General features: G+C 40.1%; 1 protein-coding gene across 3 annotated transcripts in view; it reads left to right on the top strand.

The window, feature by feature from the left end:
- The window catches only part of pde9ac (phosphodiesterase 9ac), a 51929-nt gene that overhangs the window by 1177 nt on the left and 32238 nt on the right, over nucleotides 1–18514 (top strand). For 2 of the 3 annotated variants that reach the window (XM_061878252.1, XM_061878253.1), the window contains exons 3-11: nucleotides 4061–4131; nucleotides 4520–4597; nucleotides 14507–14550; nucleotides 14627–14681; nucleotides 14985–15055; nucleotides 15126–15213; nucleotides 17811–17889; nucleotides 17970–18044; nucleotides 18143–18229. In XM_061878252.1, coding sequence (XP_061734236.1) covers nucleotides 4061–4131; nucleotides 4520–4597; nucleotides 14507–14550; nucleotides 14627–14681; nucleotides 14985–15055; nucleotides 15126–15213; nucleotides 17811–17889; nucleotides 17970–18044; nucleotides 18143–18229 — 648 coding nt within the window. Of the gene's footprint in view, nucleotides 1–4060; nucleotides 4132–4306; nucleotides 4438–4519; nucleotides 4598–14506; nucleotides 14551–14626; nucleotides 14682–14984; nucleotides 15056–15125; nucleotides 15214–17810; nucleotides 17890–17969; nucleotides 18045–18142; nucleotides 18230–18514 lie in introns of those variants that run through there. The other variant, XM_061878254.1, reaches the window with a different exon arrangement.

The following is an 18514-nucleotide window of genomic DNA, read 5'->3' on the forward strand; positions in this document are numbered from 1 at the left end:
TATTTAGAAGAAGATTAACTCGTTATTTATTGTGAATATAATGCATGGGGGTGTGTGTGCTAAATGCAACTGTGAAGATCCATCCATTTCCTACCGCTTGTCCCTCTCGGGGGTCGCGGGGGTGTTGGAGGTGTATAGTTGTTTGGAATGCGCCCCGGAACTTCTTTTTTTTTTTTTTGATACAATAACTTTGTTGAGGTGTGAGTCTATGTTTATGAACATATTTTTTTAAATTACAATAATACATTATTTATAAATAAATATGTATTTGATAATACTTTATTGAAACAATGATTACAGTAATTGTATTTAATTAGAAAACAAAAATGTTGTATTAATTAGGAAAATATTTTCATACTAATCCACGAAGATTTAAATTGTGAAATAATAAAACTAAATGTAATAAAAATAAAAATACAAAAATAATACATACTTTATAACAGGATGTTTTATTATTTATTTAAACATTTTTGGTCTGTTTATGATCATTCTGCAAATGTAATAATCATTTCTTCTTCTATATCTTACAGTAGAAGACATTTTTTTCTGATAATATCCATTTGTTTTTATTGATTCAACAGCCTGCCTCTAATATATATATATATATATATATATATATATATATATATATATATATATATATATATATATATATATATATATGTATATATATATATATAGATATATGTATAGTACTGTGATGAGGAGGCGACTTGTCCAGGGTGTACACCGCCTTCTGCCCAATTGTAGCTTAGATGGGCACCAGCGCCTCCTGCAACCCCAAATGGAAAATGCAGTAGAAATGGATGGATGTATAGTATTAAAATATGATTAAATACACACACACATATATATATATATATATATATACACAAACATATATATATATATATATATATATATATATATATATATATATATATATATATACACACATATATATACACATATTATATATATATATATATGTGTGTGTGTATATGTATAATATGTATGTATATATATATATATATATGTATATATAATATATGTATATATATATATATATATATATATATATATGTGTGTGTGTGTGTGTGTGTGTGTATATAGAATGTTTTTAAAAAACAAATATATTTGGAATTTCCCACAAAACATTTTGCTTAAGAAGAATTGTTTTCCTCACAGTAACAAAAGACTAACTGTTGCATCTGTTTAATACACTCTTCTTTTATCATATTTACGAGATGGCGACTTGTCCAGGGTGTAGTCTGCCATCCGCCCGAGTGCAGCTGGGATAGGCTCCAGCACTCCCTTATTCATCACATTTTCCCTAATTAACATGAACTTTCTCCTGAAATGAAGTGTTGCCAAATATGGTTCCTTGCCTTGAAGGCGCACAGCAAAGTGCTTTAATAGCCAGAACAAAGGTTTTAAAAAAAACACCACCTTTATGCAAAGTAAACAGCCGTGAAAGGCTGTACAATACTTAGATGTTATATTTCCAGCATTGCCTGCATCGCCGTTGCTAAACTGCAACATGCAGGCCTGTACTTAGTGGAGTGCTTCAAGTAGAGAGCTGCTAATGACACATGTCTGCTCAAGAGCCCCGAGCCCACGACTCAGTATTTGTCTGCCACACCTGCTCCTTTCAAGATACAAGATCACAGTTCACTTTTCATGTGCACGCCCCCCCCCCCTCCCCTTCCCCTTTTTGTTCATCATGTCATGCAATTGAGTCTTTGCATGCCCAAATGTGTTCGCTTATCAAACAAAAACGCTTTATGCTTTGATAGTCGATCTATTTTTCAAGCTGCAGTAACAACACGCCTTGCATCACAACCCACTTAAAAAAAGCTCCCGAGGTCATTGATGACACATCAGAGGTCGTCCCACTTTAATGACGGACAAAAATGCGTTTTTTTTCTTTCTACGTCGCCAACAAAACTCATGCAGTGATGCCTGAATACGAGGTTGCACCTCAGGAGTAAAAACTCAACAGGATTATGTGCCAAATACCATGAGGTAGTCCGTGGAACATGTGGGAAATATAGATATAAATGATTCTCAAAGGGATACTAAGCAGCAGGCATAACATTTTAGTGAAGTTTCTAGAAGAATCAGGTTTATTGAATAAAATGTAGTATGTCATACTTGCCAACCCTCCCGGATTTTCCGGTAGACTCCCGAAACTCAGCGCCTCTCCCGAAAACCTCCCGGGAAAAATGTTCTCCCGAAATTCAGGCGAGGCTGGAGGCCACGCCCCCTCCAGCTCCATGCGGACCTGAGTGAGGACAGCCTGTTTTCACGTCCGCTTTCCCACAATGTAAACAGCATGCCTGCCCAATGACGTTATAACTGTAGAATGATCGAGGGCGAGTTCTTGCTTTCTTATGTGGGTTTATTGTTAGGCAGTTTCATTAACGTCCTCCCAGCGCGGTAACAACACACAACAACAGCAGTCGCAGTTTTTTTTTCTACCGTAAAGCAGTTCGTCTGCCGTAAACAGCAATGTTGTGACACTCTTAAACAGGACGATACTGCCATTTACTGTACATGCATATGATTAGAAAAATAGTGACAGAAAATAGAACAAGGATGGACAATTCAACCCTTAACTCAACAATGAGTAGATGAGTGTGTGTATATGTATAAATAAATGAACACTAAAATTTAAGTATTTCTTATATATATATATATATATATATATATATATATATATATATATATATATATATATATATATATGAAATACTTGACTCTTAACCACGCCCCCAACCACGAACCACTCCCAGCCACGCCCAACCCCTTACCTCCCGTAATCGGAGGTCTCAAGGTTGGCAAGTATGATGTATGTATGTATGTATGTATGTACGTATGCATGTATGTATGATGTATGTATGTATGTAAGTATGTATGTATGTATGTATGTATGTATGTATGTATGTATGTATGAGTGAGGGAGAAGGGAGGGGACTCTGGTTAAGACTCCAATGCAATAGGTGGGGGTAATACAATTTTAAAGATCCTTCCATTTTCTACTGCTTGTCCCTCCTAAAATGTTAATTACGAAACTATAAAACAAAATGTAACAAAAATACAAATACAAAAATCCATCCATCCATTTTATACCGCTTGTCCCTTTTTTGGGGTTGCAGGGGTTGCTGGAGCCTATCTCAGCTGCAATCGGGCGGAAGGCTGCGTACACCCTGGACAAGTCGCCATCTCATCGCAGATTGTTTAAATTACAATAATAAATTATTTAAAAATAAATATTTATTTAATAACACTTTATTTAAAAACAATTTAAATAAATGAATAAAATAAAAATAAATATTCATTTAATAATACTATAAATCAAAATGAGCGACCCCCCGCAACCCCGAACGGGACAAGCAGTAGAAAGTGGATGGATGGGTGGATGGAAAATAAATGATTTAAAATAATTCAAATAAATTACAAAAATATATATATGTTTTATTAATCGAGAAAATGTTTTTATACTATCCATACGTGCATTCGGTCGGAAGGCGGGGTACCCCCTGGATAAGTCGCCCCCTCATCGCAGATTTTTTTAAATTACAATAATAAATTATTCAAAAATAAATATGTATTATACTTTATTTAAAAATGTATTCAAATAAATGAATTAAAAATAATTGTTGTCTGTCTATCTGTGTTGGCCTTGTGATGAGGTGGCGACTTGTCCAGGGTGTACCCCGCCTTCCGCACGATTGTAGCTGAGATAGGCGCCAGGGCCCCCCGTGACCCCTAAAAGGGAATAAGCGGTAGAAAATGGATGGATGGATATTTTAAATTAGAAGAAAAAAATATTTTTTATTAATTAAGAAAATGTTTTATACTAATCCACTAACATTTTAATTCTGAAATTATAAAACAAAATGTATCACAAATACAAATAATACATAATTTATAACAGTATTATTTATTTAAGCATTTTTTTGTATGTTTATGATCTTTCTGTAAATGAACACAATGGTTTCTTCTTCTATATGCACCTTTAACGTAAAAAACAAAAAACAAAATGAAAGAATAAGAACAAGGTGTGTGTTCTTCCCAGGTGGTGTTCAGTCGGCACTGCAGTCCTTGTGACATTAAGGAACTTCTCTGTTCTTCCTCCAACATTCCCAGGTTGGTACTAACAGGTGTGCATGTGAACCATAAGCATTATTTTGACTACTTTTGTAGTTTATTCCTGTTAATAATGTACTTCAAAGCAACATGAATGTGGAAAAAGGTATGAAAAAAACAGGTTTTTGGCCCACCCACTTGCACTTCCAACTCCAACCCAGCAGGGGGCGGTGTGTAACCATGTGATTACTGCGTGTGACCTCATTAAGGGGATGAAAGAAGACAACTGATTTAGCGTTACGGTTACGACAATAAAGCCATTTTTTTTATTATTATTTTTTGCACTACTTCTTTGCCTCAGCTAGAGTAAGTTTAACATGAGTTTGGATAAAATAATGTGGGAATGAGTGTTTTTGAAGTAACTGAGGACTTAGTTGTTTATGTCCAGGAACACAGCTATCATGATGGTGGATCCTGAAGGCGCCTTGGTGTCCATAGACCCCACCATGCCGCCCAACTGTCCCAAGTAAGCACTTTTTTATATTCTGGGAATGCTCCAAACCTTTCACACATATTATTTTATACACCGAAATTCATCTGTTTGCAAACCTCATTTCCACATGAGTTGGGAAATTGTGTTAGATGTAAATATAAACGGAATACAATGATTTGCAAATCCTTTTCAACCCATATTCAGTTGAATGCACTACAAACACAAGATATTTGATGTTCAAACTCATAAACTTTGTGTTTTTTTGCAAATAATAATTAACTTAGAATTTCAAGGCTGCAACAAGTGCCAAAGTAGTTGGGAAAGGGCATGTTCACCACTGTGTTACATCACCTTTTCTTTTAACAACACTCAATAAACGTTTGGGAACTGAGAAAATTAATTGTTAAAGCTTTGAAAGTGGAATTCTTTACCATTCTTGTTTTATGTAGAGCTTCAGTCGTTCAACAGTCCGGGGTCTCCGCTGTCATATTTTACGCTTCATAACAGGGACGGCGTGGCGCAGTGGTAGAGTGGCCGTGCGCAACCCGAGGGTCCCTGGTTCAAATCCCACCTAGTACCAACCTCGTCACGTCCGTTGTGTCCTGAGCAAGACACTTCACCCTTGCTCCTGATGGGTGCTGGTTGGCGCCTTGCATGGCAGCTCCCTCCATCAGTGTGTGAATGTGTGTGTGAATGGGTAAATGTGGAAGTAGTGTCAAAGCGCTTTGAGTACCTTGAAGGTAGAAAAGCGCTATACAAGTACAACCCATTTATCATTTATAATGCGCCACAAATTTTCGATGGGAGACAGGTCTGGATTGCAGGCAGGCCAGGAAAGTACCCGCACTCTTTTACTGGATAGATTGATAGTACTTTATTGATTCCTTCAAGAGAGTTCCTTCAGGAAAATTAAAATTCCAGCAGCAGTGTACAGAGTTAAGTTCAATAAAAAAATTTTTTAAAAAAAAGTAAATAATGGCGGTCCGTTCCCTGTATGATCAGTGCCAGAGCTTGGTCCGCATTGCCGGCAGTAAGTCGAACACATTTCCAGTGAGGGTTGGACTCCGCCAAGGCTGGCCTTTGTCACCGATTCTGTTCATAACTTTTATGGACAGAATTTCTAGGCGCAGTCAAGGCGTTGAGGGGTTCCGGTTTGGTAACCGCAGGATTAGGTCTCTGCTTTTTGCAGATGATGTGGTTCTGATGGCTTCATCTGACCGGGATCTTCAGCTCTCGCTGGATCGGTTCGCAGCTGAGTGTGAAGGGACCGGAATGAGAATCAGCACCTCCAAGTCCGAGTCCATGGTTCTCGCCCGGAAAAGGGTGGAATGCCATCTCTGGGTTGGGGAGGAGACCCTGCCCCAAGTGGAGGAGTTCAAGTACCTAGGAGTCTTGTTCACGAGTGGGGAAGGAGTGGATCGTGAGATCGACAGGCGGATCGGTGCGGCGTCTTCAGTAATGCGGATGTTGTACCGATCCGTTGTGGTGAAGAAGGAGCTGAGCCGGAAGGCAAAGCTCTCAATTTACCGGTCAATCTACGTTCCCATCCTCACCTATGGTCATGAGCTTTGGGTCATGACCGAAAGGATAAGATCACGGGTACAAGCGGCCGAAATGAGTTTGGGTCTCTCCCTTAGAGATAGGGTGAGAAGCTCTGCCATCCGGGAGGAACTCAAAGTAAAACCGCTGCTCCTCCACATGGAGAGGAGCCAGATGAGGTGGTTCGGGCATCTGGTCAGGATGCCACCCGAACGCCTCCCTAGGGAGGTGTTTAGGGCACGTCCAACCGGTAGGAGGCCACGGGGAAGACCCAGGACACGTTGGGAAGACTATGTCTCCCGGCTGGCCTGGGAACGCCTCGGGATCCCCCGGGAAGAGCTAGACGAAGTGGCTGGGGAAAGGGAAGTCTGGGTTTCCCTGCTTAGGCTGTTGCCCCCGTGACCCGACCTCGGATAAGCGGAAGATGATGGATGGATGGATGGATGGATAATGGGGGTTTAAATGGAAATCCATCCATCCATTTTCTACCGCTTATTCCCTTTTGGGGTCGCGGGGGGCGCTGGCGCCTATCTCAGCTACAATCGGGCGGAAGGCGGGGTACAACCTGGACAAGTCGCTACCTCATCGCAGGGCCAACACAGATAGACGGACAACTTTCACACTCACATTCACACACTAGGGCCAATTTAGTGTTGCCAATCAACCTATCCCCAGGTGCATGTCTTTGGAAGTGGGAGGAAGCCGGAGTACCCGGAGGGAACCCACGTATTCACGGGGAGAACATGCAAACTCCACACAGAAAGATCCCGAGCCTGGATTTGAACCCAGGACTGCAGGACCTTCGTATTGTGAGGCAGACGCACTAACCCCTCTGCCACCGTGGAAACAAAATGGATAAATATTAAAATATAGGGATGCACCGAAATGAAAATTTGTGGCCGAAGCCGGATAAAATTTAAACGCTTGGCCAAATAATGAATGCAGTTTTTCACAATTTTTTTAATATTGCATAAATAGCCTAGAATAAATATTTAGACATGTTTTTCAAATAAAGTATTTTTTTTATTGAATATTGACATCTTTTTAATATTCCAGTAGCCTTTGCCAAAAAAGCACAAAGTTTTTCATTTATATTAGGCCTTCAAACAAAACATGCATTCCCCCCCCCAAAAAAGTGCATTAAAGTGGATAAACCCACAACAAATGAATTATTGTCCTTTTGGCAAAAGTCTGCTTAGCCACAGTAGATATGCTAATAATGTAAACAGAAGGCTCAAGTAAATCTCAATTAAGTGTGTGCTTGTAACCTCATACACTTATACAGGTAGCCTACACAACAGGCTAATAATGTAAACAGAGGACCCACTAAATCTCAATTAAGAGTGTGCTTGTAACCTCATACACTTATACAGGTAGCCTACACAACAGGCTAATAATGTAAACAGAAGGCTCAAGTAAATCTCAATAAGTGTGTGCTTGTAACCTCATACACTTATACAGGTAGCCTACACAACAGGCTAATAATGTAAACAGAAGGCTCAAGTAAATCTCAATTAAGTGTGTGCTTGTAACCTCATACACTTATACAGGTAGCCTACACAACAGGCTAATAATGTAAACAGAGGACCCACTAAATCTCAATTAAGAGTGTGCTTGTAACCTCATACACTTATACAGGTAGCCTACACAACAGGCTAATAATGTAAACAGAAGGCTCAAGTAAATCTCAATAAGTGTGTGCTTGTAACCTCATACACTTATACAGGTAGCCTACACAACAGGCTAATAATGTAAACAGAAGGCTCAAGTAAATCTCAATTAAGTGTGTGCTTGTAACCTCATACACTTATACAGGTAGCCTACACAACAGGCTAATAATGTAAACAGAGGCCCCACTAAATCTCAATAAGTGTGTGCTTGTAACCTCATACACTTATACAGGTAGCCTACAAAACAGGCTAATAATGTAAACAGAGGCCCCACTAAATCTCAATAAGTGTGTGCTTGTAACCTCATACACTTATACAGGTAGCCTACACAACAGGCTAGTAATGTAAACAGAGGACCCACTAAATCTCAATAAGTGTGTGCTTGTAACCTCATACACTTATACAGGTAGCCTACACAACAGGCTAGTAATGTAAACAGAGGACCCACTAAATCTCAATAAGTGTGTGCTTGTAACCTCATACACTTATACAGGTAGCCTACACAACAGGCTAATAATGTAAACAGAAGGCTCAAGTAAATCTCAATAAGTGTGTGCTTGTAACCTCATACACTTATACAGGTAGCCTACACAACAGGCTAATAATGTAAACAGAAGGCTCAAGTAAATCTCAATTAAGTGTGTGCTTGTAACCTCATACACTTATACAGGTAGCCTACACAACAGGCTAATAATGTAAACAGAGGCCCCACTAAATCTCAATAAGTGTGTGCTTGTAACCTCATACACTTATACAGGTAGCCTACACAACAGGCTAATAATGTAAACAGAGGCCCCACTAAATCTCAATAAGTGTGTGCTTGTAACCTCATACACTTATACAGGTAGCCTACACAACAGGCTAATAATGTAAACAGAGGACCCACTAAATCTCAACTAAGTGTGTGCTTGTAACCTCATACACTTATACAGGTACACAACATATCCCAACGTCACCGCGTCACTGCACGTTGGTTGATCGCGTCACCGCGTCAAAAAATTGCGTCACACGCCACTATTCGGCCTAGCTCGGTTGGTAGAGTTGCCGTGCTAGCAACTTGAGGGTTGCAGGTTCGATTCCCGCTTCCGCCATTCTAGTCACTGCCGTTGTGTCCTTGGGCAAGGCACTTTACCCACCTGCTCCCAGTGCCACCCACACTGGTTTAAATGTAACTTAGATATTGGGTTTCACTATGTAAAAGTGCTTTGAGTCACTAGAGAAAAGCGCTATATAAATATAATTCACCTCACTTGTTTTTAACTCATTTCACCGAAGGCCGAATGTGGCTTTTTTTGCCATATTCGGCCGAATATATTCGGTTACCGATTCATCGGTGCATCCCTATTCAAATAAGAATAAAAAATAAAAGAAACAAAGGGAATAACAATATAACAGTAAAATAAGAATTTAACAAGAGAAACTAGGCAGTAGTGACCATGTTATGAAAACGTATTGCACTGTTATTTTTTTGCATCCCCTGTCATCCTAGTACCCCCCACCCCCCACCCCAGAGAGGAGTTGTACAGTCTAATGGCGTGTGGGACAAAGGAGGTTTTGAGTCTATTAGTCCTGCACTTGGGATGAAGCAGTCTAGAACTGAACAGGCTCCTCTGGCTACTGATAACACTATGCAGAGGGTGACTGGCATCATCCAGGATGCTCACTAGTTTGTCAACAGTCCTCTTCTCTGCCACCCTCACCAGTGAGTCCAGTTTCATTCCGATTGTAGAACCGGCCCGCCTGATCAGTTTCTCAAGTCTGGAGCTGTCCTTCTTAGATGTACTGCCCCCCCCAGCACACTACCATGTAGAACAGAACACTGGCAACCACAGACTGGTAGTACATCCACAGGAGTGTTCTACAAATGTTGAAGCCACGCTGTTGTAACACGTGGCTTGGCATTGTTTTGCTGAAATAAGCAGGGGCGTCCATGATAATGTTGCTTGGATGACAACATATGTTGCTCCAAAACCTGTATGGACCTTTCAGCATTAATGGTGCCTTCACAGATGTGTAAGTTACCCATGCCCTGGGCACTAATGCCCCCCCTAATACATCACAGATGCTGGCTTTTGAACCTTGCGCCTATAACAATCCGGATGGTTATTTTCCTCTTTGGTCCGGAGGACACCACGTCCACAGTTTCCAAATATAATTTGAAATGTGGACTCGTCAGACCACAGAACACTTTTCCACTTTGCATCAGTCCATCTTTATCCTGCGGCGTTCCTTGGTGTTGTTAACTGGCTTTCGCTTTGCATAGTAGAGTTTTAACTTGCACTTACAGATGTAGCGACCAACTGTAGTTACTGACAGTGGTTTTATGAAGTGTTCCTGAGCCCATTTGGTGATATCCTTTACACACTGATGTCGGTTATTGATGCAGTACCGCCTGAGGGATCAAAGGTCCGTAATATCATCGCTTACGTGCAGTGATTTCTCCCGAATCTCTGATTCTTTTGATGATTTTACGGACCGTAGATGGTAAAATCCCTAAATTCTTTGCAATAGTTCGTTGAGAAATGTTGTTCTAAAACTGTTCGACAATTTGCTTAGAAATTGGTGACCCTCGCCCCATCCTTGTTTGTGAATTAATTAGCATTTAATGGAAGCTGCTTTTATAGCCAATCATGGCACCCACCTGTTCCCAATTAGCCTGCACACCTGGGGGATGTTCCAAATAAGTGTTTGATGAGAATTCCTCAAGTTTATCAGTATTTCTTGCCACCTTTCCCATCTTCTTTGTCACGTGTTGCTGGCATCAAATTCTAAAGTTAATGATTATTTGACAAAAAAAAAAAAAATGTTTATAAGTTTGAACATCAAATATGTTGTCTTTGTAGCATATTCAACTGAATATGGGTTGAAAATGATTTGCAAATCATTGTATTCTGTTTATATTTACATCTAACACAACTTCCCAACTCAAATGGAGACGGTGTTTGTACATACATTATTATTAATATTGTGTGAATGTATTTTTACTTTATTCATCACCATGGAGGCGAAGATTATTGATTTAGAAGTAGGTAAAACACTGCAAATTGTGGATGGATCTTCGCTGCTAGCTATTGATTAACGTGGACCCCAACTTAAACAACTTGAAAAACTTATCTGGGTGTTACCATTTAGTGGTCAATTACGAAATATGTACTGTACTTTGCAATCTACTAATAAAAGTTTCAATCAATCAATCAAAAAGCTAGCTAGCCATGTCTTGAAGCACCTCTTCCTAAGGGATTTACAATGTTATAGCTTTACCTTTATCCTCAGTTTTTAGGCCAAAATGCATCCGTTCTCCCTTTTATTTCTACACACCGTGTCTGATTGTAAGTACTCTGTGATGGTGCGCTGCCGAACATGCTCCTCTGCTTGTAAAACCAGCAATGACATGACGTGACGGCGCGATGACATGCCCATTAAAATAATTAAATAAATAAATATTGAGAACCGGTACTTTTCAAAGAGAGTTTGGTACCGTTTTTGATTCATTAGTACCGCGACACTATACCAGTACCGGTATACCGAACAACCCTGTTAGATATCATTCAAATTTAAAAGATCAATCAATCAATCAATGTTTATTTATATAGCCCCAAATCACAAATGTCTCAAAGGACTGCACAAATCATTACGACTACAACATCCTCGGAAGAACCCAAGATAAAGATATGCAATTGCATGCCATTCATGTAGTTTTTTTTTTTCTGTCAACATGGAAAGAATACACATAATATGTTGAAGAGGTTCATTTAGCCTACTGATGTGTGTTTATAAGTGGTTGATTTATATAGGCTAGTAAGGTAAAGTTTTGTACCTGACAAGTTTCAGCTACCTTGCTTTGCAACCTTCATCAGAGGTGTCACGTGATGTTAGCATTTTTGAATTAATTGATGCTTTAATTAGTAGATTGCACAGTACAGTACATATTCCGTACAATTAACCACTAAAGGGTAAGACCCGAATAAGTTTTTCAACTTGTTTAAGTAGGGGGCCACGTTAATCAACGTCATCTGTGACGTGTTATATGGATGGTTCCATCCCACCTGAAGTGGTGGTATGGCGGTGTTCCCTGGCGTGCGTCGGGGGTCGGGCTGTGTCCCAGGTATGGGGTAGTTGGTAGGCTCCTTCGTCTCTGTTGACAGTCTTTGGGGCCCGCTTCCTGATTTCAACCGCCTCTTTGATCCACTGATAGAATTTGTTGCTATCCATTCTAATGACCTTGGCTGCCCCCCTAGTTCAATAGATGGTTTTCCCTCTTGCAGTGGTCTGAAATGGCGGATTTTAGATTTTCCTTCAATGCTTTCATTCTCGCGTTCCCGATGTTTCCTTTTCGCATTCTTTCTGGTGTTCCTTTTTTTTCGTGTGCAGAAGCAAGGTAGCCGAAACTTGTCAGCTACAAAACTTTACCTTACTCGCCTATATAAATCAACCATTTTCTAAATGGAAATAATACAATTACCATATTTTTCAGAGTATAAGTCGCACCTGCCGAAAATACATCAGAAAGAAGGGAAAAAACATATATAAGTTGCACTGGAATATAAGTCGCGTTTTTGGGGGAAATTTATTTGATAAAACCCAACACCAAGAATAGACATTTGAAAGGCAATTTAAAATAACTAAAAGTAGTGAACAACAGGCTAAATAAGTGTAGGTTATATGAGCCATAAATAACCAACTGAGAAGGTGCCTGGTATGTTAACCTAACATATTATGGTAAGAGTCATTCAAATAACTATAACATATAGAACATGCTATACCTTTACCAAACAATCTGTCACTCCTAATTGCTAAATCCCATGAAATCTTATACGTCTAGTCCAGGGGTCGGGAACCTTTTTGGCTGAGAGAGCCGAAAAGCCAAATATTTTAAAATGTATTTCCGTAAGAGCCATATAATTTTTTTTTCAACACTGAACACAACTAAACGCGTGCATTTTTAAGTAAGACCAACATTTCTAGAGTATAATAGGTCTCTTATTCTTTGTAATAACATTGTTATTCTGAAGCTAACTGTGGAGGGGGGGTGGCCTGCAGGCCTGCAGCGACAGGTGCGTAGATGGCCCACCTGGGCCTTGTTAACTATTCACCTGTCGCTCTGTTATAAACAGCAGCCAGAAGGAGAGATGGGGTTGGGGCTGGAAATATAATTGCTGGAAAACAACTGAGAGACTTATTGAAAAATAAAACAATATTGCAACCCTGAAACTGGCTCTCATGTCGGTGCTTGGGGGTCTGAAGAACCTCCACGAGGGCAAGCCCCACACTAACCAATAATAACTAAATAACTTCTTACCATTAACGCAACTTCTTGCACGGATGGATGGATTAAAAATGCATGAGAATGTTTTATATTTTGAACATTATTTTTAACACTGTGATTACAAAATTATTCATTACTTATCGTTTTAAGCAACATCAGCTCAGATTTATCCGAGAGCCAGATCCAGTCGTCAAAAGAGCCACATCTGGCTCCCGAGCCATAGGTTCCCTACCCCTGGTCTAGTCTCTTACGTGAGCTAAATTATATTATTTGATATTTTACGGTAATGTGTTAATAATTTCACACATAAGTCGCTCCTGAGTATAAGTCGCACCCCCGGCCAAGCTATGAAAAAAACTGCGACTTATAGTCCGAAAAATACGGTAGTAAGTAAAGATAGAATACATTAGTAGGAAAAGATGAAGTACTTTATTGACACATATTATTTCAAGGCTTTTGCGATCCAGACTGAATAATGTGGCGGGCCAGATCTGGCCCCCGGGCCTTGACTTTGACACATGTGCATTATTATAAAAACAGTTTATTACCGTAGATCTTACAGTAGACTAATCAATTCAAGAAATAATTGTTTGGCGCCACCTTAACCCTTGTGTAATGTTAATATTGTTGTTACTCAACCAGCGTTTGTGGGTCTGATGGACCCGTTGCATTTTGTGGTTTTTAATGCCTCACAATCAAACACTTTTTTATGTTAAAATACTGAACGGATGTTTATTGGGATAAGTTAAACATCTGTTCAGTATTTTAACATAAAAGTGTTTGATTGTGAGGCATTAAAAGCCACAAAATGCAACAGGTCCATCAGACCCACAAATGCTGGCTGATTAACAACGTTGCACATCCCAGTAGGGATTCTTCTTTTGTGATTCTTCTTTTGTGTTTCTGCACCTGCGGTTCCCACACAAGGTTGCAAGATTGTTTGTCAACACTGTCTGCTCTCATTTTCTCGCACATTTGACCCTCTGATGTCCTGTGTACCTACACTCTGTCCTCCCCTGTCTAGGCCCGCTGTGTGTGTGTGTGTGTGTGTGTGTGTGTGTGTGTGTGTGTGTGTGTGTGTGTGTGTGTGTGTGTGTGTGTGTGTGTGTGTGTGTGTGTGTGTGTGTGTGTGTGTGTGCGTGCGTGCGTGCGTGCGTGCGTGCGTGCGTGCGTGCGTGCGTGCGTGCGTGCGTGCGTGAACATCAATTTCCACATTTTTATTAGACCTGGACATCTTATATGTAATAGAAATGTGTAGAGGGGGGTGTACGGTGTGTGGTCATTACATATGTATTCTGATATATGTTCTTCACCGAAAATGAGCCAAAGTCAGCAAGTCTCAGATTAAATAAATTCATTGTATAATTTTTCTTTTGATAAAAAATGAAAACGGGTCCCACAGACCCAAACACCACACAAGGGTTGATAATAATAATTACTGATGTGTATAATCTGCTTTCTGTGCAGTGCCTTGTACAAAGTTGTCCCCTTGTCTACTGGCCAACTTGGAGGTAAAATATCGTCTGACTTTCCAACATGCAGTTAATGCATCGCTGCTTTTTGCATGTGTTGTACTTGTCTCTACAGAGAAGGAGGACATGTTTCAAAATGTGTTGTCCCAGGTGGCTGAGCAGTTCAGCAGGTAACACCGTCCTTGTTTACGTTACGCCCCTACCCCTAACCCCTTGACGATCGCGCATGCTCATCCATAAACATGGACGCATATGGAAAAGTGCAATGTATTTATCTGTACAGTAATCTATTTATTTATATCTGCACCTTATTGCTTTTTTTTTTATCCTGCACTACCAAGAGCTAATGCAACACAATTTTGTTGTAAAGTTCAAATTTGATTGACAATAAAAAGGAAGTCTAAGTCTAGGTCAAGCACCTTGGAGACAAGTTTTTAGTCAGACACCAAACCCAATTTGTCATTTTTTTTTAGAGCATTTCGCATCAACGAGCTGAAGACGGAGGTCACCAACAGGCTTGCCATGCTGGAGAAGAGAGTGGAGTGTGAGTGGTGCATTTAGATGTACACACGTACAACAGGACAAGAGATGATGTCACATGGTGTTTGTTTCAGTGGAAGGTCTGAAAGTGGTTGAGATAGAGAAGTGTAAAAATGATCTGAGGAAGCTGCGGGACGAGATGACTTCGAGAGTTGGCGGCAGGTGATGCGATATTCTACATTGTTTATATACTGTACCTTACCGCTAGAGATGTCCGATAATGTTGGACTGACGATATTATTGACATACTTGCCAACACTCTCGGATTTCAGTGCCCCTCCCAAAAATTTCCCGGGGCAACCATTCTCCCGAATTTCTCCCGATTTCCACCCGGACAAAAATATTGGGGGCGTGGCTTAAAGGCACTGCCTTTAGCGTCCTCTCACCTGAAAAGGAGACTATTATATATGTCTCCGTAGATCTATCTAGGACCCATTAAAGTAGGCAAAAGATATTTCTCAGCGTGTGTTGCCTCAAAACTACGGCAAGTACTAATGTCCAAAAACATAACAGAGACGAAGCAGAAGAACGAAGACGAGACATGGCGATGATGAGTAACAAGAAGTACGCTTGCAAGTTCCAAAATAATTGGGAAAAATAATTTCAGTTCATCCAGGACAGCTCGAAGGGGAAGGGGTATGCTGCCTGCAAGTTTTCTAGATCAGACTTCTCCATTGAACACGGTGGCTGAACGGATATAGTCAGTCATTAACGGATTATTTATACATATATATTATACATATATATATATATATATATATATATATGTGTGTGTATGTATGTTTATATATGTGTATGTATGTATGTATGTGTGTATATATATATATGTATATATATATGTGTGTATGTATGTATGTGTATGTATATATGTATATATATGTGTATGTATGTATGTATGTATATATATATATGTATGTATGTGTATCTAAATCTATCAATGATTATTTATATAGCCCTAAATCACTAGTGTCTCAAAGGGCTGCACAAACCACAACACAAACCACAACGACATCCTTGGTAGAGCCCACATAGGGCAAGGAAAACTCACACCCAGTGGGACGTCGGTGACAATGAGCAATGGATGTCGAGCGGGTCTAACATGATAATGTGAAGGTTCAATCCATAGTGGATCCAACACAACCGTGAGAGTCCAGTCCAAAGTGGATCCAACCCAGCAGAGAGAGTCCCGTCCACTGTGGAGCCAGCAGGAAACCACCCTAAGCGGCGGCGTATCAGCAGCGCAGAGATGTCACAGCCGATACACCGACGAGCGGTCCATCCTGGGTCCCGACTCCGGACAGCCAGCACCTCATCCATGGCCACCGGCCCGGACCCTCTCCAGTGGGACAGAGGAGAAAAAGAAAAGAAACGGCAGATCAACTGGTCTAAAAAGGGAGCCTGTTTAAAGGCTAGAGCAGGGGTCGGGAACCTTTTTGGCTGAGAGAGCCAAGAATCCAAATATTTTAAAATGTATTTCCGTAAGAGCCGTATATTTTTTTTCAACACTGAACACAACTAAACGCGTACATTTTTAAGTAAGACCAACATTTCTAGATTATAATGGGTCTCTTATCCTTTGTAATAACATTGTTATTCTGAAGCTAACTGTGGAGGGGGCGTGGTCTGCGGGCCTGCAGCGAAACGGGGTGTTGCCAGGACCAGCCTCGAAATCAGCGACAGGTGCGTAGACGGCCCACCTGGGCCTTTTTATCTAATCACCTGTCGCTCTGTTTATAAGCAGCAGCCAGGAGGAGAGACGGGGTGGGGGCTGGAGCCAGAGTGGGAGCGAGATAGAAAGAGGAAAAAGACAATTGCTGGAACGCAATTGAGAGACTTATTGAAAAATTAGAAAATATTGTAACCCTGAAACAGGCTCTCATGTCGGTGCTTGGTGGTCTGAAGAACCCCCAGGAGGGCAAGCCCTAAACTAACCGATAATAAATAAATCACTTCTTACCCTTAATGTAACTTCTTGAACAAGTGCGGTAGAAAAAAGGATGGATGGATTCAAATGCATGAGCATGTTTTATATTTTGAACATTATTTTTAACACTTTGATTACATGTGGAATTATTCATTACTTATTGCGTTAAGAAGTGTCAGCTCAGATTTATCCGAGAGCCAGATGCAGTCATCAAAAGAGCCACATCTGGCTTGCGAGCCATAGGTTCCCTACCCCTGGGCTAGAGTATACAAATGAGTTTTAAGGTGAGACTTAAATATATGTGTGTATATATATATATATATATATATATATATATATGTGTGTGTGTATATATATATATATATATATATATATATATATATATATATATATATATATATATATATATATATGAGAAATGCTTGAAAATCTATACACCCCCACACATCTCCCAAATTCGGCGGTCTCAAGGTTGGCAAGTATGATTCTCGGCCGATAAATGCTTTAAAGTCATATCCAACAATTGCGAAAATTACTTTTAATTTCTCTTTGGTTTCTGCTCGAGTGTGCTTCCGGATTTTTTCAATGAAAAAAATGCACCTTGGCTCCAAAAAGGTTGAAAAACACTGTTTTATAGAATAACCCCCTGTTCCCACCGGATGGGTAACAGCTCTGGCACGGCGTTGGAGTCCATTCGAGTCAAAGTGTCAGTTTCCACCCCTGGGACATCTAGTGAAAGTTCCTGCTGAATTTTATGGGCTGTTTACTGAGACTAAAACACATACAAACTGTTGTTTCCACCACTATTGAGTTAAAACCCAGTTTGTTGCTTCAGGGTCAACTGTCCGTGCAAATACAATTTTGACGACGGCAAGAAGGTCACTCCGAGACGAGACGTCCCCAACTACCCAAAGGTGAGACGCTGTCGAAGCTTCCTTTTCGTAGCATCTTGTGAGGTTCTCACTGTTTGCTCTTGCACATTTGTCCTCTACAGTATACACTGTCTCAGGAGACCATTGAGGCACTGAAGAAGCCAACGTTTGACGTCTGGCACTGGGAGCACAATGAGGTTAGTCTGCCTATAAAACAGTAAACAAAAATCCACTTAAGCTTTGGTTATGGTTTCTTTTGTTGGGGGTGTTTTTCCACGCTCCTTTGTGTCTGCAGATGCTGAGCTGTTTGGAGTATATGTACCATGACTTGGGACTGGTGAAAGAATTCAACATGAACCCCATCACGCTCAAACGCTGGCTGGTAAGGAACAATACGCAGCAGATTGCAGCTTCAATACAGCTACTCACACCTACCACTGCAAAAAGTCAGTATTCAAAAACAAGAAAAAAAAATACACAAATGAGGAGTATTTTATTTGAACTAAGCAAAATTATCTGCCAATTCATTAAGAAAATTTGGCTTGTCAAGACTTTCCAAAACAAGTGCAATTCGCTAACCTCAATGATGCCCAAAATACCTTAAAATAAGTATATTCTAACCAATAACAAGTGCACTTTTCTTGATAAAATATTCTTAAATTAAGTA

This window comes from Nerophis ophidion, linkage group LG18 (genome assembly GCF_033978795.1).
Source record: "Nerophis ophidion isolate RoL-2023_Sa linkage group LG18, RoL_Noph_v1.0, whole genome shotgun sequence".
NCBI lineage: Eukaryota > Metazoa > Chordata > Actinopteri > Syngnathiformes > Syngnathidae > Nerophis > Nerophis ophidion.